At 36.6% G+C, this 25721-nt stretch overlaps 1 protein-coding gene across 9 annotated transcripts in view; it reads left to right on the forward strand.

Moving 5' to 3' along the window:
• dnmt3ab (DNA (cytosine-5-)-methyltransferase 3 alpha b) overlaps positions 1–25721 on the forward strand; it is a 278365-nt gene that overhangs the window by 87776 nt on the left and 164868 nt on the right. Inside the window, exon 1 of one of the 9 annotated variants that reach the window (XM_015348598.2) lies at positions 12250–12395. The exons of the other annotated variants lie outside the window; for them this stretch is intronic. Within the exon in view, the coding sequence (XP_015204084.1) occupies positions 12267–12395 (129 nt within the window). The 5' untranslated portion in view covers positions 12250–12266. Of the gene's footprint in view, positions 1–12249; positions 12396–25721 lie in introns of those variants that run through there. 9 annotated transcript variants of the gene reach the window in all.

Genomic DNA, 25721 nt, shown 5'->3' on the forward strand with positions numbered 1-25721 from the left:
CAATCTTGCAGATGTGTACAAAGTTAAACCACATAACCTATAAATAACTAATCTGATCAATAAATATTGGGTGTGTTTGAGCATATCACCCACAAAGCTGGTGATCATTATTAGTATACAGTACAGTATGTGAAATACTTACTTTATACTGTATATGTGATAAAGCAGAGGAAAATATTTTATTGCTGGAGTATATATAGTGTGTAATTTAAACGTATAGTATTGGATTAAGGCCACTAATAATACAAAGTGATCAATATTTTATATGTAGTTTCTATTTCTTAGATAAGGTGGCACTGTTGCGTTGCAGTTCGAGCTGGTGCCTCATAGCTGTAGTGTCTGTAGTGTCTGAGCTGTAGGGGCTGAGGTTCCTCCTTTATGGAGTTTACAAGGTTTTCCTCTGTTAATTACTGTCTCAGTGAACTATTTCTATTATTAATAATTTTTAATTTGATGAAATGACCCGTGATGAAGGTCTCATTGGCGTTAGCTTGTTTCAGAAGGAGACAAGTTTAGTCAAACTACAATTGCACTACTAGAAGGCTCGTTTTGAGTCTGAAGAACAAACAGTAGTGCTGCTGTTGGAAAGCTTTGTGAAACACATACTGTAGTACCAGTTTATACTTTGTAGATTCATAGTTTTTGTTTTCCACACAATACAGGCAACTCATAATAAAATCTGACGTAACTCAATTATTTTAAATTCCAGTGCACAAAGCAATGATGGGTCGAAAAGGAAATGTTTAATGTTGTCTCAAATACAGTATATAATTTATCCTTTCAAAAGGCGTGTTCATTATTTCTCAGATAAGGACCACAATAATGTAATATCAAGTGTATTTTTAAATGAATCTACATTTTTTTTATGTTTCATCTTTAAGCCCTTTAACAAGCCAACAGCCATATCACCCTGCAACTCACAACTGGCAACCCACTGAAGCTAAGCAGGTGTGAACCTGATCAGTACCTGGATGGGAGACCTCCTGGGAAAAACTAAGGTTGCTGCTGGAAGAGGTGTTAGTGGGGCCAGCAGAGGGCACTCACCCTGTGGTTCATGTGGGTCCTAATGCCCAAGTATAGTGACGGGTACACTATACTGTAAACAGGCGCCGTCCTTCGGATGAGACGTAAAACCAAGGTCCTGACTCTCTGTGGTCATTAAAAATCCTAGGGTGTTTCTTGAAAAGAGTAGGGGTGTTACCCCGGCGTTTGGAAAATTTCCAAATTTCCCATTGGCCCTTACCAATCATGGCCCCCTAATAATCCCCATATATGAATTGGCTTCATTACTCTGCTCTCCTCCCCACTGATATCTGATGTGTGGTGAGTGTTCTGGCGCACTATGGCTGCTGTCGCATCATCCAGGTGGATGCTGCACATTGGTGGTGGTGGAGGGGAGTTTCCATTACCTCTAAAGCGCTTTGAGTGGAGTGTCCAGAAAAGCACTATATAAGTGTAAGCAATTATTATTATTATTAACAACATCCTTAAACTTGTGCTTTATTTAATATTCATTGCTTTGATGTAATATTGCTTTCATTCAGTCTCTTAGTTATTTAATTTACATTTTGGCATATATTTAGTAAATTGGTGAGTGAAGTCGTAGTGTGTGTGAGAGGGAGCCCCCAGCCATGTGAATCTCATGCCTTGTGTGTGAAACTTGGAAGATCTGCCAAGTCCTGATACGCTATCCAAAGACTACATGAAGATGCACATTCTGTGACAGATTTGCAAAATGCAATCTAAAACTAAAGAGCATCAACTTACATGAGGCAAATGTTAACCCTGTCCTGGTCTTTACATACAGTATGCATCTCTGATCAGTCATTGACTGAAAGACCTTTTGTAACTTGTATTTCTTGCATTATCTGCTTTCTCAAATCAGACATTCAAGAGAAGAGCCAGAGGACAGTGAGTTATAACTGTGCACAAACTGAACGTTCTGAGCCTGCTATGGTCAATGAAGTCATATAATATGCAGAAAATCTGGGTTGAGAAGCTCTTAGTGAAATAGTCTTATTCCTTGTTTAATATTCTCTCTGAAGTCCTGTGTTTTGCTCTGTCAGCTTTTCTCTGACTGCTTGAAAGGCTATCATTTATGTATCCTATAAATTTCCTTTAATCCATTATACTGGTTTTGGTATAAAAGAAATACATGCTGGAGTAACTTTTGGGATAAACAGTCCAGTGTGTTTTTATTTCTTTATTTTATGAGCTTAGAGCATTTTAAGTGAGGCCGATTTCCTGGAAGGCTAAGAAGGAAAAAAAAATCTCCTGAAATGATTTGCAGGCTGCCAAGACACAGCTCTATAAAGAATTTTTACAACAATTAAATTATGCTCCACTTTTTTTCTTCAGTTTCTGTCTTTCACCTTAAATAACCCCCTTGCCAAAAAGTATTCACAACAGTGCAATATGTCAACAGAACAACAGTAAAACTATAAAGATGGTGTAGCCTTTGGCTGTATTTAAGACTGTAAATTTATTATTAAATTTAATCCAATGTGAACTCTTTTTCAAAATTCAAACAGCATGTTAGGAGTGAGCAGAGAATAAAAGAACATGTTCTTTTAGCTGAATTTTCCTTAATTTGAAGGTTTTTCCACTTTAAAATGCTGTAAGAAAATGTAGCTTTTCTCAAGGATTTTTGTGATGTTAATTTAGTATCCAGACCTGTTAAAAGCAGACAAACGAGCTGAATGTATCTCCTTCGATTTATTTTCCAAGCATTACAATGTCCAGACACAATTCGTGTTCAGAGTAGATGCAAAATGATAATCTTATCCAGTCCCGGCACCACCTCTGAAATGAGGAATCCTTCAATCTGGATAATGTTGGGTAGAAAACTCAAGGCCAGTTGCATTTGCACAGCAGTTAAACATGGATGTACCAGAAAATGTGGACTTTGGTCAAAATTATTCAACAGCTTGGAGGTATATGTACATGTACTTGTAAGTAGTAAGAGTTCAGAATAAGTGTGACAAGGTAATTGCAGTGACTTCCTAAAGGAAATGTGTGACTGAATTGGAATAGAGAAGTCAGTTTATTATGACTGGAAAATAAAATGGATAATTAGACATTTAAATGACGCTTTGATCAGTCATGTTCTGGTGTTTTCTGTAAACATACTGTAGGTGTTGGGGAAAAAAATAATGCCGAAGCTTGGTAAATTTGTAAAAATCTGAAATTTTGGAAAATTGCTTTTATATCCTGTGGAATGTAAATATACTCTTTGCCATTAAAGCCAGAGTGTAACTCTAAAGATCATCTGTTATTTTTCATATACATTGTTTCTTTAACTCTAATAGAGTGTGATCTCTCCATTTACACCCTGAGATAATTTCAAAGCAAGATTGGATGAACTGAAGTTTAATAAGGAGGTGATGAAATGATGTGAAATGAATAATGCTAGAAGCCAGTTTCTTTTTTTCATTAAATCAGCAGCTGTTGCAGAGTTTTTTTTTACTTTTTCCACGGGCTTCATTTTATAAAATTTGGATAGGGTAAAATAGATCCCTAAGTAAATATTTAAAATGCTTTGGAAGAAACCTACAGTACTTCTTTAGACCTTGCTTGCACACTTGAGGATATCTCATTTCAATGCACACCACACCCTCAAACTGAGCCTTTCCACTTCAGAGGAGAAATGCAACGGCTCCATTCTCTCCTAATTTGCCATGGTAAAAAATTAATCTTGTCGTTAAAAATGTCACAATCAATGTCCCAGCTGTCAATGTAATCACCCCAAATGCCTTTAAGGAGCTGGCTATATTATATTTCATTTTCCTTTCTGAAACAAATTCTGCAAGTTGTACTTTCTTTGATCAATGTGGCCTAAAAGCTTTATTGTTCTATAGACATTCCACCAGACAGAGGCAAAAAGGCTGCATGTCTTTTCTGATAGCATTCAGTTATTCATTTTCATTCATTTTCTACTTCATTCAATCAGATCAGCCAGCCCTGAGTGAATGCAGCCTAAGGATAAGATATATTGTTGAGTATACTGTAAGCAGGAAGGCAATTCATTGAATGAATTGTGAACGGCTTGTGTGTAAATGAATATGCTTCACTATTCACTTCCATGCCTGGGAACGATAGTCTTTATGTCTTCACATTCCAGAGGATAACCTATTGTATGTTTGCAGCCCGTTAGTGTGGGCACGTGGGAGGTCATAGCCCACGAGGATAAAGCCACTAGTTATCAGCATTCAGTTCCATGCAAAACATTTCTGCATCTGACTGAAAGTGATAACCTCATCTGATATATAATATTAACACAGCATGATTAATATATCATAACACAGATATGTTTCACAAAGCACAAATCTTACCCTGCACGTTGTAATATACAGTATGTTAAGAAAAACACTGAAAAAAAAAAATTCCTTTGAATGTCTCACTGTGGTACTTAAGGCTCTGTTATCATTTTTCAGCAGGGAATGCCTGATGGTGTTGATTTCAAAAAGTATCTCTTTCGATAAAGAAAGGCTATGAGTCTCTCCCTTAGATATCTTAAAAAAACGTCTGTCTGTTTCACTTAAAATCAAACATTATATTTGCTTCATTACCAGCACATCAGCACATGTACACATTCAGTTATTGCAAGCAATAACAGAACTCCAAGCTTTAAACTGCCTAGTAATTGAGAAGTTCTAAATATGAATGTTAAGCTTTTATAATGTGCCAGTCTTTATACAGTATAAACTCCAAGAAATGTATGTGAAACAGCAGATACTGGCTATAACCATTAGACATTACATGACATTAACAATTGCAAGTGATTAGCTCAGAAGCATGTGTACCTTTCTCTTGCCTCCACTTTAATGTTCGGTACTCAAAGCAGTTACACATTTCAAGAAGTTATTGCAATGAATATTTTCTTATTCATGTTTTTCTTGATAGTAATACAGCCACTTCACCTTTTAAACCATGTGATAGACCTTACAGTGCCATTCTAAATTTAATATTGTTACAGCTTTAGTTGACTGAGAAGTGTCTCTTAGATTTTAAATAAGCTTTGTGAAACTTGGAAGGGTAAACACTTCTAATGTGGAAGGAGAGAGGATGTTTGCTGAGGTCTGGGGGGGTCTCTGGAGCAGAAACAGTAGTCAAGTTTACCTTAGAATGCCCAGGTAAGTTGTGGATTAATGATTGTCACGCAGCAGTACAGACACCCAATATAAGATCCATTAATAGAGCAGCGAAAAGAAAGGGGTAAAAGGAGGCGAAGAGGAAGGAAGAAACAAGAAGCCACAGGAGTTGGGACTTGAAGCTTGCGCAAGGCGCCACCTGCGTTATGATAATCTAAATCAAACCTGACTGCAACTGAGTATTTGAACCTTGTTAGAGAGAGCATGCTGTTCTACGTTTTTAGGGAACTTGGGTTTCCTGAGTAAAAGATACCTAGAAACTTCTTTCCTGCTAAGAGTGCATTTTTATGGATATAGGCTCCCATTTATTTTGTTGGCATTCGGGGTGCAGAGAGAGATTTAACTGCTGGTTTCTTTATATTTAGTTATAAGGCAGCTCATCTCTTATGTGGCCTCTGTAAGCATAGTAGCAGTCTAAGGTTTTTGTTTGACCGGAATGTTAGGCCTCTGAAACACCTTGTGTGTAAATACTGTACCTAGCGTAACTTGTGTGTTGTATGTTTTGTTGTGTGTAATGTAGTTTGTGTCTTGTCATTTTAATAAATATTTGTTTAACCAAGTGTGCCTGAATATTTACTCCTCTCAATAAAGCTGTGCCAGAGAACAAAAAATTAACGTGCCTCTACATATACCAGCTGCTCGGGTATACTGCTAGAAAATACTTACAAGTTAGGGGTTATAAATCATTATTTCACTTATTGACTTAAACCGCTGATTTTCACCATTTTTGTAACCCCCCATATGTAACAATATATAACCAATGCCTTTAACAAGCGGTTTCGGTGCTCTAATTGATTTGATCACTTACCTTCAGGTAGTACCTCTGGAATTTGAATGTGAAGCAGCTGGACGTAAGTTTTCATGCTAAGCTAAGAGTGTTGCAGTTGTCAGGCCTCTGTTATTGTGAACAAATTGAACACTTCAGAAAAAGCTCAATACTTTCCCTGCATAAGTGTATTTCCATTCACTGGAGAATGGGTCATACTTTAGAATGACAGTCATCTCTGAAAGCTGTAAAACCCTTTTGGTCTTCAAACAGCATTTGATTATTTTTTTTAGTTGTATTATTTACTTGCCTCAAAAAGCTTAAAAACAGCTCAGAGTGAATGTTTATGCTCTAAAGCACTGGTATTCTGTTCAGATAATTTTAGAAAGCTTTTACAAAACTACAGCCAGTATTCAGGTTGCTGTACTCACAGAAAACTGAGTTTTGGTTTGTGTAGTAGAATTATTAATGTCATCTCACAGAATGAACTTTTTCCCCAAAAAATATAAACTTTTGGCTCTGTTATTTTGAACTAGTAGTAATTTTCTGCACAGTCGAAAGCAGGCTTCAGTACTGCTTGAAGTATGATTTGAAGGGTGTCTGATACAGTATCTGACAACTTACTGTAACAAAACAAGTTTTGATCAGAATTGTCCCAATTGTCCTATGGAAACTTTTTGATAAAGAAGTGTTTTATTGTGTTCGTTCAAAATAGGTGTAAAATATTTCTGAACTCTCAAGCAATTTAGTGTCTGTTCTTTTTTCTTTAATTATCAGTTACAGACCACAAGAGATGTTTCAACAGAGGTAAAGGGAGTCATCTTCAGTCTCATTTGGTTATGCATTAGAGCTTAAAATTCATTCTTAATTTAAGTGTTCATGAAGATTCATTAGATATTTAATTCCAAAAAGAATCCTTTTAAAGTTTGAAATTGCCGGGTGTTAATGAAATTAGCTCATCTCTAAAGCTCTCACAGTAGCCTGGAGGGATGAGGAATGTGCCACTCTCTGAGCCACTTACTGCTTTCCTGCTGTGAGTCCCACAGTGCCCACAGGAGAAATCAAATTGATTGGAGTTGCACTTGCAGCAGTCTTTCTTGACGAAACTGCAAGACTGCAGGGACGTAGAAAGACACCACAATCACCATCACTTGGCAAGCTGAGGATATCCTTGCCAAATCAAATCCACCTGACCCTAGAGATGATTGGCTACTATGGGGAAACACTGCTGCCATCTGGCTAATAGCATACAATACCCCTTGGCTTGACCAGCAAAGTGAATGAGTGTGGCTTGGGTCAGGCATCTTGTGAGGGAAGTGCAGCACATATCTTTTCCTGCACTGTACTGTTTGAAAAATTCTTATGTTAAGATAACTTGTGAATGTCACTCGCTAATTCACCGGGAGACACAAACTTGACTGGAATGATAATCTTACATGAATTGGACATAATGACTTGAAAATAACGAGTTTGAATGTTTAATCACATTCTCCGATTTACAGCACATTACAAAATGAGAACTGAAGGATTTGGTGAAGGTCAGAATAGTTTGTGTGCTACATGATATATAGGTGCATGTTTAAGACTTTCTGCCCTGAGACTCCGACAGTGAATGTTGAGATCTATGACCTCTAATCCAGTTATTACTTCTCTGTCACTTTTGTTATTTTTAATTGCAAATAACAGAAATGTTCCTGGGGTTTGTGTATGATGCAGGGTGTAATTTCGAAAAGCATGTGCGTATTTCAATTTAGAGGAAAGCGATGAAGGTCAGGCCTAAGCCAATTTAATATTAGGTCAATATGACCTGGTAATTAAAGGGATTTTGGTTTTGAAGTGTCTGTCTGATGCAGGTGCTTAAGTTTGAGTCATAAGTGTAAATGGGTAATGGTGAATAAGCTTAAGCAGGACTAGGCATGTTGCTGTTGAAATAATCAACCACAGGTAAAGTACTGTAAATCACTTTTAAATGTTAACATAAAGGGAAATATTAGATTTTTAAGAATCACAATTTTCAAATACCTGTTTTAGAACACCCTTTTACAGCTTTTTTCATTCACATTCTTGCACTATTTTCATAATTGTTTGCTTACTCTTGCTCTTCTCCCGAGTGACTTCTTTCTGGACTGATTCCCAGTCACATGTGAAGACTAATGGGAATTTTAAGGCTGCTCTGTGTTTTAACTAAACAACTCATCATTGAATATCTCGATTAACTCAGTCAGCAACCGCGGAAAAATACTTTCCTTCAATGGACACATCTCAAGCTGGATGTGAAATCCATTTCAAGTTACACTCATTGTTCCATAACTGCCATTTCATATACATCAGAATCTGCTGGAGTTGATGTCTGATGGGGGACTGCAGTTACAGTTCAAACGCAAACTTCTTGTAGATTTCTGGAAACAAGATGGAAGAATACTTAGACTGGACCTATCGAGTCTTGAGGGCATTAATGTCCTTTGGTACAGTGTACCTTTCTGAGGCTGATTTCTGTGGACTCACAAATCTATGCTGCTTTTTAGCATCAACTGTAATTATTTTAAGCCTCACAGTGGTGATTATTGTACACTACTTAAAGCTCTGTTGTGTTAACAAAGTATTTTTCAGGATATCTTTTTTCAGTAAGTTACAATTAGCAGTAACATTCTATGATATACTGTATGTTTGTGATTTTAGTTGTTTGATGATTTTACATTATTAACAAAACGTGATGCCTGTGCTTCAGGTTTTACAACAAAAAACAAGGAAAGTATTTTTTTCCTAGCTGTAAATTCTGAGACAAAAAGGATTGAAAGGAGAGTTTTCAGTTCTCAGTTCAGTTTTAACTATGTAAAATGGGCTAATTAATTATAATAATGCAACAGTGTTATCATTTCAAGAATTCAGTACTATTAAGATACAGTGAGTGGAATTGGGCTTCTTCTTGACCTCTGGTACAATTCCTAAACATTTACCCATAAATTAATGGGAATTGAATTTCCATAATGCAGAATTTCATGTTTGAACAGCTTTCTAAGAACAAATTAACTTTGCAAACCAAGACTTGTGTATATTCATATCATTTGGTAAACTAGGACAGAAATGCGAGTCAAACAGGCTCTAGAATCCCTTAGGACTGGCAACACTAAAGCCAGATCTAAATTAGTTCCAACACATGTCTTTCGCTCACGTAGCATTTTTTTTACACCGATCTGTAGTCTCTACCTCTTCTTTGGAACAATAACCCTCCTCGACTTCTTCACCATTTTCTTTCTTGTCATCAAATAGCACTGATATGGCTGTGAGTAAACAACAGAACCAGTAAATATACAGTACAACATATTCAACTGTTTTAATTACTGTGATGGTTTTAATTACTTTTGCATTGCAATAATTTCTGATACTTTATTTAATACAGTTACGCACACAGTGCTCCAGCATTAGATGAAATAGAATTCTAGAGAATACCATGTTTTGTGATGCAATTGTATACAGGATTTCCATTCCGAATGTAGCTTTTATGTTTTTTAATTAAAAAAAATATTTCTGAATTAAGCTATTTGCTGTAAGCAGCATCTGCAATCTTCCTAGAATTTTTGGGATGGTCCGAATAGAAAATTAAGAATCTCCATTGCATTATCTCGCTACTTTTTGTGTTTTTACACTTCACTTTATGCTAAAAAATCCAACTGAAGTGTAACACAAATGAAGCAGGACGCAGAGTCTCACGTCTCAGCTGACACATTACAATTGCTGCCGGTGTAGATTGTGGCAACATTGACTACAATGGGCTTGTGACAGGAGCAGCAGATGCGTCAAAAACATGACTAGTATACAGTTGATCAACTTTAATATTCTACCTGGGATAATAATTGAGAAGCAGCTCAACCGTGTTGTAGCATTTTAGTATTTTAACTAAGAAACAGAAAAAAAGGTTATTGGGACAATGAGGGACAGAAAAGACTCCACCCCCCGACCCCCCGAAACAAAGAAACAATCCATTATATTTCAGACATGAAAGGAGCACAAATGTAGCACCAAGCAAATGAATTGTGAGAAATTGTATTGATCGTAGGAAGGTGAAATCCATAGATCTCCCTGATCTACAGTAGGTGTTTTGTTATCTTGGTGCTGTGGAATTAATAATCTCCCGAGACCTGCATGCCAGTATGTTGCTGGTGATGCTGTAAATACTCACCTTATTTGATGTCATTAATTCTCACTGTAATCAGTGAGTCCTATGGCGATTTCATTACCTCACACTGACATGTGGTAGCCTAGCATTCACATAATCGCCTCTTAGAAGGACTGTGTTTTGCTCGACAAGGCATTTTGTGTAATAGGCACTGTTTCAAATATCTAGAATATGTAGAGAAATCTAATCTGTTAATGTTTTGGCCCTTATTCAGTCTGACCTAAAAAAAAAGTCTCAGCGTACATACCCATTTGTCAGTCCTTCTGTCATGCAAATGCAAGTGATTAACTTGAACTGAGGTTCTTTTTTTTCCACTGTCCAGTCATTTATCATCAATCATGCCTAGTGTCAGCACCATTGCCTTTTTGGTCCTACAGTAAGTGCACAGGGGACAGTAATGTAATCAGAGAATAAATAATTTCCTGTTTATTGTGAAGATTTGCATGACGCTATTCTATTGATCATTTTTGAGTGAATGAAATGTTTATTTACTGCCTTCAAATAAGCTGACATCCACAAAAACATCTGGAAGTTACTATGTTTTATTCATATACTGTAGGTATTGCCGTTCATGTGGTGTCCCAAAATTCACAGCATTAAAATGTACATATTTTTATATGTACAATTCCTGTACAAATTAAACAATGGAGCAATTCAAACAATTAAAGGATGCCAGGCAAGAAATTATAGTACTAATTTCATGCTTAAAGTCAAAGTAAAAGTCAAGTACATTTTCAGAATTTAAAAATCTCTTAGGTTGACACTGGAGACTGGAATCAGAGAAACACAGACTGCAAGCTGGAGTGTAAGTTTGAAAGAAACCCTCAAGACAGGTTCGCATTAAGGACCTGCCACATCTTGTTAAGTGAGAAGCAAAATTTTCCAGTACAATACTGGATTTCTAAGATCAGGCAATGTGGTTGCAGTTAAGATATAGGCAGACGTATTTTTACACATTATCTGTTCAGTCCTTTGCAGGAGAACCAACAAGCAAACATTTACAATATGAGCTGTTCTTAAATATGTGCTGTGCCTTGTGCACAATTGATCCCATACTTGTGTGAGACATTTACTTCTTCTTACTTTAGAAAAGTTTTACTCACAAGACAACAATGAAGGAAAAAGACAATGTAATTCACAATGATGACAAACAGACACCCCCCTCCCCTCCCTGCCCTGGTGTTACCTGCAACCCTTGCTATCTTGTTAAGTTTAACTTTATTCTTGCCAGCATTAGCTAATACACAATCATCACCCAGTAGTGCAAGGTGGGGGTCTAAAAAGATAGTTGCTCTGGAGAACCAGAGAAAGTGTCTGAGCTGAGTTGTGCTAATATGTGTTAAGTTTTGAGTTGGACCAAATCATGCAAAAAGGTACCTTTCACAATTCAGCTACATTTCGTACAGACATTTAAGAGTGTGCCGTGTCTCTGGGAGTGGTTGTAGTTGTCATAGACACACTCAGTCCTAGCCCCTTAAAATTGCTTAAATTATGCAAATACATTCCTGAGTAATATACTGTCTGCCTTTTGTGTGATTTTCATGTGAAGTATGCCTTTATGTTGCGCACATACTGTATAAAGTCTTAACATTTTAAATTAAAGCTTATTTCTTCTTAAAAGTATATTTTGCATTATACGGGATAGCGGGAAAGATAAGAGTTGATTTACCTGAAGTGTATCATCTAGGTTTGTATAATTCTGCAATTTCCCTCACAGGATCAATAAAGTATCTATCTATTAGGTTTTCTATAAAGGCACAGAGTCTTAGGCAACTGTACATAAATATTGAAGTGCTTAGCAGGGTTTGTTTGTATCACTTGCTGGAATATATGTCCAATCCTATATGTGCTCAATTGTCTGAAAGAATATCCATGTAAGTTGAAGTCCCCCAGGGGTCTAAAGCACATGGTGTGACAGATTACCGATCAGAGGAGCTTGACTGGTTACAGAAAGAAAGTGGCGCATGTGTTTCTTTTTCCTTTTTTTCTGTTCTACTGCTGGTGTCGCTAGGTTGTCACAAAACTTTGATCGACTGAATTTTTTTTTTGAACAAAAACAGGATGTGCAAGTTGTTTCTGTTTGCGGCAGCTGTAGAAGTGTGAAACAGAGTAAGGCAGGAAGTGCAGGAAGGTCATTAAGAATTGACAAGTGAGACAGACACGGAAAGAGCAGATGAGAGGAGGAGACACGACACAGAAGGGGAGAGAGAAAGAAACACTCTGGGTCGCGTGTAAATCACGTGCAGGCTTTTCTAAACTATTAAACCCGTGTAAAGCACGTCTGGATTCTGTCCATATCATGGTAGGTTAACCATTCAGTTGATTTTTTTTCTTTTGTTTTTAATCTCTGTAAATGCAAGTACAGTACTTTTCCACTAGGTCCTCCACTAGGCCCTTTCTGAACATAATACATTCAAGATGCAAAGTGGTGCTGTGTTTTTGGCTGTCAAGCTGTTTGATGTATCTTGATTTGAGGCTACAGTGCCTCACTGAAGTTTTGATTAATGCGCTAGAACTCCTGTGTGGCCTGGATGTGGAATATTTTATTGAATATGAGTTTTGTATAATTGTTGTAATTAATAGATTGTAATGCAAAAATCCAATTAAGCATTAAATAACCATTCACATAGAACTTGTATCAAACTTAAATTATATTTCTTTTTATGTTTTAGAACTTACATTTGTATTCCCAGCAATAGGGTGAATTATTTTTCAGGCTCTTTGCAAAGGTAAAAAAAATGCCTTTAAGTATAATCCTCTAATATGCAGAGATCTGATGTTTCCAATTTTAAGAAGCAGACACAGGAGACGTTTATCAGTTTATTTGTTTGTGTTGTGTTCCACTTGCTATAAAACACAAGACTAGTGGCTTTCTTTTCCTTACCTGTCAAAGAGAAATCATAAAATATTGTTGGTTTTAATTTCATCACTCATTGTACTTCCTACATCACCCTTTGCACTGCTGGAAACACTGGAAGTAATTGGCGGAAGCTTACTATGGTCGAAAGTTTAACGTTGCAGACGTAAAAATACATTTTTTGTGAATGGTTTAAAGGAAGTTGTGTAAACAGTCAGTGATGTTTCTTTCAGAAACTTTTTGTTGTCAATTAACAAGGTTTTTCAATTAACAAGGTTATTTCAGTTTGCTGTGGTGTGTGTGATGTCTGTTATTAATAGGGTTTATATTTTCTAAAGCCATTTCTTATTTTTACGTTTTACAATACTTATGAATAAATTCTGTATATGATTGTAAATCAGTTCAAAATAATGTGTACTGTATATTAATAAGTCAAGAAGAATCACTTTTTTAATTCAAAACACTGAAATGTGTTCTTTTTGACTTATTTGCAGTTTTGTTAGTAATTGATCAAAATGTTAAGTAATTTTTAGAAGTAATATGAAGATACATTCAGAAACATCAACAACATTTATTCTTATTTGCACATTCTACACATGTGTATGATCAACAGGCAGAATATACAATTCTCACAACATTTGGAAAATCAAAAGTGTTAAACTGAATTGCTAGAGACCTTGCTATTATTGGAAATGCGTTGCTGACAGAAGGTGAACTGGGGGATGTATTGATTCCATTGAGATTTCCACTTGTAGAATTTATAGATTCGTTGACCTTGTTTTTTCCATACTATTTCAAAGCTTTGCCGGTGTTGTTTCTGAACAGTGATCGTTTTGAAATCAGCATAATATGCGAATAATGAACTTATAAAGAAATATTAAGGGGTATTTTTAGTTTTAGAGTAGTCATTTTGTTCTTTTGTTATGTGTCTGTCAAATTTATCACTTTCCTAAGGCCCAGAGGCCAGCTGTCCGTGGTTTTAGAGTCATGATTCATAACTGCACTTGTTGGTTGATACCATACAGAGCTGGACTTAGTGTATACATAGTTCTGTCTAATAGACTTGAGTACATATGCAGCACTCCGAGATGGCATCTACATTTAACTAATTTAACCTAAAATAACATTTCTTACCAAAATTTGATATAAAGAATGAAATAAAGGGATAATTGTGTCAAGTATGAGCTCTATAGGGGGTCTGGTTGTGACTTTTGATGGTATGTGTTGTCTTGTTGTAATTGTAATATGCAACTACTGTAGAATAATGGTTTAGAGATGTTGGTCACAAAAATGTGTCTACTAAACATATCAGTAAAGAAAAAAAAGTATGTTCTATTTACTAATATCCAACAATTAGGCTAGTATATTTTATATAAAGTGTGTCTGTGCTGTAACAGCAATGCGCAAAGACTTTGGCTGAAGTAATTGAACATCAGTCACATTCATGCACAAATTTATCTTGAACTGGAATGCTTCCAGGTTACAGTAAGATATAGGCTCCTTAATCTTTCACAGATGAGCACTGTAAATATGCAGGTGAATTATTGTAATGTTTTATAACTCATCAAAGACAACACAGCTGAATGGTCAAATTCCAGGTAAAAGCTGGTCCCCTGACTTGTTTTAGAATTATTCTTCTGTCTATGTTTTAATCATGATGCTCATGTTCCAGAAAATATTTGAAAAGTGCAGTAGAAGAGTCAATGCTGAAAAACGGAAACCCTGTTCTTTTAAAAGGCAGTGTTAGCACTGCATAGCCTGGGTTAGAAAATAGCTCCTGTAACTGACTAATGTCATGCCAGTCCTTGCTGACGACCTCTCATTTTATTACTACACACTGGGTAGTGGAAATTGTCTTTTTACTGAAGGAGAAATATGAGGTTTTTGAAAATCAACCTCTTGTATTGCTGTGCTTTAGCTGATTTATATAGCCTTAAATGTTACAGCGTCTGGTATTAGGCTACAGGCTCAAAGTATAATTTAAGAAAGAGATTTATGGAGGGTATAACCTGCTCATATCAAAGTTATTTGATCTGTGTAATACATCAGCTTTGAAATACAAACTTCTATTAGCAATCATCTTGCAGTACTTTCTTTTGAGAGCACACTGAAAATGACCCTCAAAGGAGCAAATATTTAAATCGCTAGCGCAGTGCAAGTTTTAGCACAGATGAGTAGTGTGTGTGGTGGGAAAACGTGACTACATCTTGCTTTCCATCATTTTAATTTAGTTTACATGTCATTCTGAGGAGAGAATGTGTATGAACACAAACCATAAAAGTGCATTTATAGGCTCATATATTATATATATATGGCATTCATTCATACCTTTGCAAATAGAAGAAACAAAACCAGAGATTAGAGTCTGCAGCCTGTGGTTTTGAGGTTCTGCCTGCATTAGGTACAGTCTTTTGAAACAGATCCACCCAGGTGGGTGCCTTAAAGGCAAAGCGACTGGACCCCCTTCTCTCTGTTTTACAATGTTGAGACTGCAAGAGGACTGAGCTGGAAACTCTATTGAACTGTTCTTTTATAGATGCCTGGAAGCTGGGAAAGTAAGGGAATTAGTGAATGCAGCTCCTGGTTTGTTTTAGCCACTGTGGTTCTCTTAGATCATATTAGTGTATTAGTGGCAGCAGGTGGGCAAATGCTTGCAATATGCGTTCTTTTAACTCTTTTTTTCCTCCACTGTCTTAACATCCACACAGCATGAGAAATAATGAGAGGGGGGTTATAATGAGGATAGGCTAACAGGGGCACACTTTGAACTCGGCTGAAATGACAACTTGCAGGCAGTTCACTTTTCTGCCCTTTTCAAGACTACATGTTCCAGAACTCTTGTATGACAATTTGATAATGCAACATTTATCTACACCTCTTAGGGGAGACTAATACTGTACCACTCAATGTACAACTTTGTTACACTCCAAGCTTCTGGTAGCTAATATTGAAGTAAATATTGAGTAAGTTGTGAACTGTTACTTTTCCTTGATCATTGTCATCTTCCAGAGTCAAGGCCTCAACATTAAATGAAGTTGACCTTTTGGTTTAGTCTGTAAAATCTCGTAGTAAACATCCACAAAAAGGATGCAGAATTTAGACATAAAAAGTTATTTTACACTTTTTTTCTTGGTATAATAATAAAGTTGAATATTGATGTATAATAACAGAAAAAATGGAAAAAAATAGATTTCAGTTTAAGGTAATTCAGTTTTTTTCCTCACAATTCTAAATTTATCTTCACAGGGCTTTACTCTGCACACATTGCACATATGCACACATTGGTTTAAATGTTTCACTTAAAATGTTCTTTAAGGAGATCTGATTTAGTAAACTGGCTAATGATTACTTTAGTAGTTATACTAGCTTGTGTTTTTCAAAATAAATATGCTTTGAAGTCAGCCTCAGGGTCTAAATTTATATCCATTGCATTTAGAAAAGCTGTTAGGTGCTATGAGAACCAGCGTCATTGGTTTTACTTAACATAAAACTTAAAATTTAAATAGAGTCTGTCTTTACATAAGTGTTTCTTATAACATTTGCAGAGGAACAGATTGTTTTTTTAGTTTTTAGTTAACATTTGGTTTTATTTGGTTTTCTAGACCACTTTTTCAGGGGTGGGTAAGAACATAAGAAAGATTACAAATAATTGTAGGCCCATCTAGCCTGCTTGATTATATTTAATTCATCCAAGAATCTCATCCAGTCATTTCTTAAAAGAAATCAGGGTATTGGCTTCAACAACAAGGCTGGATAGCTTGTTCCAGACTCCCCCAGTGTTTTGAGTAAAAACATTCTCAGTTTTACTTGTATCGGGCCCCCTCATAGTCTTCCCTGTTCAAAACTAAAAAGGTGCAGTGTCTTCAGTCTCACAGTGGAGGTATTCCCTTAAAGACCAGGAATGTATCTGGTTGCTCTTCTCTAGAATAATTCCAGAGCTGCAATATCTTTTTTTTATAATATGGTGAACAGAATTGTACACAGTATTGTAAATGAGGCCTATCCATACCGTAAAAAACATATACCTATATTCAAAAAAGATAAAAGATGTAGTGGTGTTTTTTTCCCTAGTGCGTTGTATTATGAACGTTGCAATCCTTTATTTACATTCCTTTAATTATATATTCTAACATTTTGTTTGCCTTTTAATTTTTTTTCCCCAACATTGTCCAGAGGATGTTAAGGATAAATCAACATAAACACTTGAAGTCATTTACATAAGCAGCCTATTTTATTTTACACAGGTAGTCTTTGCATTTCACATTTTGTGTAGTTTTTTTTTATTACCTTCCTACAAAACCCTGTGCTTGTCTACATTAAACTTGATCTGCAAGGTATCCAGCCTTTCTTGAATATAATCGAAGTATTTTCATGTTTGTTAATCCTACTATTTGGTAACATCTGTAAATTTGACATTTTTTTAGTAATACAGGAATCTATATCATTGATATCAATTAAGAAGAGCTGTTGCCTAGTACATATCCCTGAATAAAGAAAGGGAATAGCTTGTGGATGCTGATACATTAATCCAAAGTTTCTTACATGTAGACAAATCCATATTTTTCTGGAGCGATTTGGATACCTTATCAAGGGAACAACATTAGTGTCTACCAGGGATTTGAACCCATCCACTGTGCCATTCCCCTGTGATGATCACATTCAGTGGTAAAGTAGTTTCATTTTGGGAGTTGTTGTCAGTCTGTCCCTGTTAAAATAATTAAAACATGCTCTTGTACAGCAAAAGGCAATCTTGTTTTATTACCTTGAATGGGATGATACCTGGTAAGTTTAACTTTAAGAAATATTGTTTTCACTGCAGTTCTCTCCCACTTACAATACATTATTTTATCATTCTTTTATCACTGCAAATATACTTTTCTTCCTCATCATGCTCATCATCAAGCAAGAGCCCATCCTCTTCAGACTCCCTTCAAGCCAGGCACTGGCCTTGAGAGTTGAAGCAGCCAAACAGACAAGATGGCTGCCAGGTCTGTATGTAATCTTTCTAAAGTTGGTACAGCATGCAAGCATTTTCTGAAATACAGGCGATATGCTCTCCAGAAGCACAGTGAGGGGCAGGGTGCAGAATATTAACTCACTAGTTACTGACTTGTCAATTTTCAGTAGTCGAGACTCTTGACAGCACTCCATCATGTACGAGGTTTCCTCCGAAAACTAGAAAAAAACAAAAAGTATCACAGGCTGCATCTGAACTGACAAGAGTCTTTTAAAACCCTGTCACTTGGGTATATCCTTTCCAATTTTTGAGACTTAGTGTACAGATGAAATCGCTGTGTTATACTCAGTGAAAAGAACCTTCTCACTTTCTGCTTCTATATCTACTTTTTACCTGTGTCGGATTCACCTATTTTTGTCATTTGACATGATATGAGTTTCATGGTCCTTGCAGAATAGCTGTGTGGTATGCCTCTCACTGTACTCTTCAGAACTGTGAAGAGCACCCCATGCTGGCAGTTCTCTGCCAGTTTTGTGCCACCATTTGGGAAATTCCTTCTTGGTTATTAGCCTGTCCCGACCTCGAATTGATGACATCTGAGCCATGGAGCTCAGCCTGCACTCTGAAGGAGCACTTAAAGCTCAGGCACTCAGCAGACACTATAGTGTTTTTTTAAACTTAAATAGTTTCTGGATTTTGAACAGAGGGAGAGAGAAAACCGACAGACATTTACTAGAGTTACCAGAAACAGCCTTTTTTTCTGCATCTTGTACGTGGGAAAGATCTTAATACTTCAGAATTTTATTTTAATTCACGATATTGCATAAGCTTCACTGCATTATGTCAGCATTTGGATGAGTGTGTTTTCAGCTGTTTACTAAAAAAAACTCGCAATGCCAGGGCCGTTTGCCAGGTATGATTTCTATTCTAATAATGAGGTCTGCCAAGTGGGTTGAATTCAGTTCTCTCAACACAAAAAACAGAAGAAAACAAGCAGCTATGTTTGGATTATTGATCCATCTCTAAGGCAAAAATTAAGCAGATATCACACTAATTTCAGTAAGCAGCAATATGACCTCTTATTGGGACATGATGATTTAAAAAAAAAAATTTCAATTTTTTTGTATTGCATGTTGCTTACAGAAGGAACTATTTGACATCTCTCCACTTGTTATGTACTGTACCGCTTTGATATTTTTCCCACATGAAAAATAAAAGTTTGGAAGTGTTATTAATAAGAAATGGAGCCATGTCCCTCGAAAATGGAAGAGTATTCACCATGATTGCCAGAATACAACCATAAATCTCCCAAGACACCACCTTCTTCCTTACTGGCCATATAATTCACCTTCAGGTTCATGGAAGACAGTCGTCCTTGAGAGGTATAAGTCAATGAATCACTTACGAATTGTAGCAACTGAAGGCCTAGTAGAATGGGTTGGAATTGTGTGCTCACCCTTTAGTAACAGCAATTGCGAATTAGCTATGGTGTAACCAGCTGCCTTCCAAATCACACAGCAAGCTAATTAGCCTCCATCTATGTTCAATTGTCGTGATTTTGATGACTTCGGAATTAAAGTTGTTTGTTTCTGTAGGTCTACTCTGCTGGCCATTGTATCTCAAAAGTGAAGAGTCAAATATAGTCAAAAGGGAGCTATCAAAAGACTTCTAGGATAAAGCGATGGAAAGGCACAGAGCAGGTGATGAATATAAAAATGTTTCAAAGGACTTAAATATCCCTTGGGGCATGGCCATGATGATTATCAAGAAGTAAAAAGTGTTGGGCTTCACCCAACAAGTCCAAAAACCAACCTAGAGCAGGCCACCCATCCAAACTGAATAACCAAACAAGAAGGAGACTGAACAGAGAGGTTACCTATAGGACAAATGGCAACTTGGAATGCGTTTTTATGGCCAAGACTGGTCACAATTTGCATGTGACACCAATATCCCAACCACTCTGCAGATCTGGTCCATATGACAGTAGGGTAAGAAGGAAGCCATTACTGAAAAAAACAGCAACGAGGCATTAAAGTTATACTGCATACTGTACATGTGGCAAAATGTTTTGTGGTCTGACCAAAGTAAAAGGGAACTTTTTGACCTACAGTAAATGTAAAGTATTGCGTTTGGCACACACCCAACATAGCACATTACCCAAAGAATGCCATCGCTACCGTGAAGAGTGGTAGTGGCAGCATCATGTTACTGGAATATTTCTCGTCTGCAGGGATTGTGGCACTTGTCAGGACAGAAGGAAAAATAAATGGAGCTAAATACAGAAAAGGCTTTCAGGAAACCCTGCTGCCTAAAACTTGGACAGAAGTTCACCTTTCAGTATGAAAATGTCCCAAAGCACAGTGCCAAAGCAATAGTAGATTTGCTAAAGAACAAAAAGGTAAACGTTTTAGAATGGCCCTGACCTTAATCCAGTTGAAAATCAGTGTAATGACTTGGAGGTTGCAGTCCATCAACTGTTATCTCACAATCTGACTGAACTTGAACAGTTCTGTAAGGACATTGCCAAATCTAGACGCTGTTGGTACAGACCTGTCCAAACAGAGTTAGGACTGCAATTCAAACAAAAGGTGCTTCCACCAAGTACTAACTCAGTGTACACTTATCCATCCCATTTTGCTAGATTTTCATTCGCTATTACTTTTCAGAATGTTTGAGCATTTGTTTTTCAAGTTTGTTTTCAGGAAGTTTTATGTTAGACTGTGCAAATAAAGGTAAAATAAAATCTGTTTTTTGGCTGTTGAGCCACAAAATGTATTACCTTCGAAAGAGTGTATAGAATTTTTATACGTACTGTACACATATTATAAAGAATTGAATTAGTTCAGTCTTCAGACTTAAGGCGTTTCATCCGTGCCTTTAATGGTATGTGGAGAATTAAGTACAGTATCTTAGCAACCTTCTGTGAGCCTACCTGAGGAATAACTGGGTAAAAAACAAATGGACTAATAACAAACAAGGATACATAAGTAAAGTAATTAGGGTTCCACTGTATAGACAACCATGTTTAAAGCTTAGTTGACTTCAGTAAAACTTCAGGAACATAAACTATTAAATCCGTTCTAGATGCTGCAGGGCTGCACATGTTTGTGTGTTACTTGTGGAGGGAATCTTGAGAGCTTAGCTAAAGGTTATTTCCTGTGTATGAGGCAGTCATGAAAAAGAATCAGGGACCTGCTTATAAAACATACTTATGTTAAGTTTTTACCTTTTGCTAAAAGGTGTTGGAGAAATCTCTAAGTGTTTTATTTGAAAATTTTCAGTAGGTGTTTTGACCTTTGGTTTGAAGCATATTTCTTAAGAGTGCTGTAATTGTGACTAAGTGTGAAGAAAATACTCTGTCTTTGGGTAAATCTGTTCTTTAAGTACTTTTGGTAACACTTTATTTGAATGTTTTGCATAATGGCTTTATAATCCCTTCAAACTGCTACACAAGACATTATTAGCACATGCATAATGCTTTATAGAGACATGCACAACCAACATAATGTGTGCTTGAGAGGTCCTGAAATTTGTTTTAGCGTCATTTGGTATAGTATGATACAATGCTCAAACAAATGGCATTTGGAGGTAAATTTCAGGTTTCATCTTCCTTGCCCCACTGTGTTAGATAATAAGATTCATTGTTCACCCTGATGCTTTTGTTGACTTACACTTACACCGCAACAGAAACTGAAAGGTTATGGGTATTCTGTTGGGAACTTCTTCATCCATTCTCTGGCATCTCTGGGTTTAGGCTTGTCAAGATACAATTTCTGTAGAACATATAATTTCTGAGATTCAGAGTGCTAGTGAGGGGACAGTCGCAGCCCAGTCCTTACTACCACTGATGTGAGAATGGAACTTTTTTTTCAACATGACAAAATTTGTTCACAAAAAACTGGCTGTGGTTCTCATTAAAATAACAGGTAGAGAGACCATAGTTCTCCAAGTACAGCCATCTTAATGCTGTAGCCTGAACTTACCTTTGAACATGGTGCCTACACTGTTAGACCACTCATCACCCCTGTGAGGGTAGAACAGGTTATACCAGGATGGGATTTGTGTCTGCAGATTATGGGAAGGACATAGAATAGATGTTAGATGCCCTAGTCCTACAGTCAATGCCAACATATTATTAACAATACTTTACCAGTGAAAAAAAATGGAGAAGTATATAAAGGGATGTTTGAGGTTTTATTATTCATTTTAGCTTGTAAAAACTACCTCTTTCTTTAAGAAATTGAATGATCATTTAGAATGATGATTACTTAAGTCATCAAGGATACTTGTGTAAGATATGCCATTTATTGAAATTTTCATGCAGATTTATTCCATGAATTAGATATAATTTTGATTATAATCACAGCTAGATATGCTTATATGTGTCTGTAGTTAGCTTGTGTTGCTTTGCTTGTTTTTACTATTGTACTTTTTAAAATCCTCCAGTGTAAGGTGAAACAATTTTGTAGCCATCATGAAAAAAACTTAGATTCATTTTCCTTTATCATGTTTTAGCTGTTTGTATTTTTCTCTTACTGTTTTTAAATGTGTCAAGAATGTACAGTGTAAACATTGTCTGTAATGTAAATTTATGCCATTTTAGAAGAAGGTCCAGGATTCAAGAACTTAAGAAGGATTGAATGGTGAATGGCTTCCTATTGTTTGTAATTCTGCAGTCTTGATCTTTTAGCTACTTAGTAGTTAATTGTTCCAAGGATTTCTACCAGTCAGTGAGCCAACTAGAGCACGTTAATGTGTTCTTACTCCAGCATGAATAGTTATAAATGAGAGGAGGCCATTCTTTCTTACTAGGCACTCTTTTGTAACTAATAACCAATTGGTCTCATCCAGACATTTTCCGAACGAAGCTGGGGTATTGGTTTAAACAACATGGCTTTCAGACCCCCACAGCACTTTGTTTAAAAGAAGTGGCTCCTGTTCTCAGTTTGAAGTGTACTTTTCCATAGTTTTCACATCCTCAGGTTCATATTTCACTGTTTAATCTGAAGCAGCCCATAGATTAATCCTATACAGTATCCTTTAGCCTGTGAGTATAGGACAGTCCATATGATAATTACTATTACTTTTTTGACTGTAGGCAGCTTTTGATGAACTTATAAACAGAGTAATTGTCACATTTCCATATTATTGAATATTAAGCAATATAACATTTACTCATACTTTATCTTGATTAATTGCAGATGAACTTAGAGAGCAGTATCATTGTCAATGTCTGGATTTTAAGGGATCTTTGTGGTGTTTAACCCAGTGTGCCTGAGTTATTACTCTTTTCACCAAAACTGTGGCAGAGAACAAAGAATTAATTTACCTCTTACTATACCAACTACTCAGGTATATTCTTGACAGAAATCCTTACAAGGTGGGGGTTATGATCATTTACAGTATTTCTGTTACTGATTAATCTGCTCGGTCAATTTCCTGATATTTTGCTATTTTTGTAACCCCTGATTTGTAACAGTGTTCAGGGCGTTAAAGAGCAAGGTAGCTTGAAAATGGTACAAGCATCACACAGTGTTCTGTTTCCACAGGAAACTGAAAAGACAGACCTCCTTTACTTAGTTCATTCTAAGGTCAGCCACATCTATGCAGGTCTTAACACTTTTTATTGTGTCAATGATCTGGCCCTCAGCCAGCATGTGCTGAACAGCCTGCTGAAATATATGCAGCTGAGATAAATTTGGTCATCACTGGATATGAAGCCCTCACACCATATTATAGAGAGAATGTGACAGATAAGCTATTTTCACAATAGCTATATTTTAAAGAAATTACAGATTTAACTGTCATATATTGAGATAAAGATACCTTTCAGGGACTCCTTGCCTCATTCCAACCATTTTAATCAATAGTTTTAATCAACTTTTGTTAAATTGACTTCCATGTGCCAAAGCAGATTTTAATCTGTGTTTAGATCTTGTGCTATACATGTAAGTTAAAATCCATAAATGGTAATAACGTGTAATTAAGAGCTTCACAATGTGCATCGTTCCCCTCTAATTACAGATTCAGCTTCAAGATTGACATTGTATTACTGATAAGTAAATAGAAATGTGATTATTGTTATTAAAAATACATATTTGATCATTACTATTACCCATCCATTCATTTTCTAACCACTTTTCTAATGCAGGATTGTGGGGAAATCGGAGCTTATCTCATATCTCAGCAAGGTATGGGCGCTTGGCAGGATACACCCTGGATGGGCCAACAGACACAAAGACACACACATACTGACACCAGAGCCAGTTTTCATAGAAGACAATTAACCGTCCTGTATTTTGTTGGACTGGGCAGGGAAACAAGAGCACCTGAAGGGCTTATAACCAGAACGAACGAACCGGGAAAACATACAAACCTGCAGATAGCACCCCAGGCCTGAAATTGCACCCAGGGCCTCAATACTGCGAGCTATCAGTGCTTATCACTGCCCCAGCATGCCTCCATGATGTTATTCTATAGTACATTATTGAAGCATGATGAACATAGATGTATATACAAATTATTTGGCATAAATGATCACCATGTCATTTGTAGTACTTCTGTTATCATGGTGTGCTTGTACTTCTTAAAATGAATTGGGATCCTCGGGTGTTGGGATATCTTCCATGTTAGTTGAAAGATGTCATTTATTGTTAAAATATCATAGTTGGCAACATGAATGGCCTTCTGTACTTATCTTTTGGCTCATTGAGGTAAAAAAAAAATAGGTTTGCATTTATTGTACAACTTGGATGAAATTTCTTTCCAGTAAAGTTCTTGAATTGATGTCTGCACTTACTTTATAATAATAATAATACACTTTATTTTATATAGCGCCTTTAAAGGTGGCTTCTCAAAGCGCTTTACAGGATGACAATACCAATAAATAAGAAGACTACAACAATAAAAAAGAAGAATTCAAAAGATAAGACACAATTACAATTACAACAATACAACAAAAGCAATAGAGGAGACCGTGGAAGGTGGTACTAAGAAGAGCAGAAGGGTGAAGAATGGAATCAGTTAAGTAAAGGCTTTTCTGAAGAAGAAGGTTTTGAGTCTAGATTTGAAGGAGTTTAGAGAAGGTGACTCTCTGGTATCCTTGGGCAAATAGTTCTAGAGCTTGGGGGCATAGCAGGAGAAGGCCCTGTCGCCCATACAATGGGCTTGGGGGACAGTAAGGAGGGCAGAATTTGAAGAGCGGAGGTTGCGAGGTGGGGAGTAGGGCGATAATAGTTTAGACAGGTATTGAAGTGCCAAGCCATGTAGAGCCTTATAGGTGAGCATGAGGATTTTAAAGTCTACGCGAAATTTGACCGGAAGCCAGTGCAAGAACTCCAGGATAGGAGTAATGTGAACACTTGCACTAGACCTTGTCAGGATTCTGGCTGCTGAATTTTGGACATACTGCAGTTTGTTCAGAGTAGATTTAGATACCCCAGCGAGTAGAGCATTGCAGTAGTCAATTCGAGAGAATACAAATATGTTGATCAGCTTTTCAGCCACAGTTAATGATAGCATAGGGCGTAGTTGTGCGATATTTCTAAGGTGAAAAAAATATGTTTTGACAGTATGGTGTACATGTGGGTCGAATGTTAAGCCAGAATCGAATATAACCCCAAGGTTTTTCAATTTTGATTGAAGCTCAAGTACAGAGCCATCTACAATATCATGTTTTTATCATGTTATTGATCCCATTTAACTTATTGTCTAATTTCACAAGAATTTATGAAGCACAGCTTGTTTAAGCCAAAGGTTGCTAGTCCTATTATTGGATGATACAGTGTTTTTGGAAGCCTGTCTGACTAACCAAA

Source organism: Lepisosteus oculatus, chromosome 2 (genome assembly GCF_040954835.1).
Source record: "Lepisosteus oculatus isolate fLepOcu1 chromosome 2, fLepOcu1.hap2, whole genome shotgun sequence".
In the NCBI taxonomy this organism is placed as follows: Eukaryota; Metazoa; Chordata; class Actinopteri; order Semionotiformes; family Lepisosteidae; genus Lepisosteus; species Lepisosteus oculatus.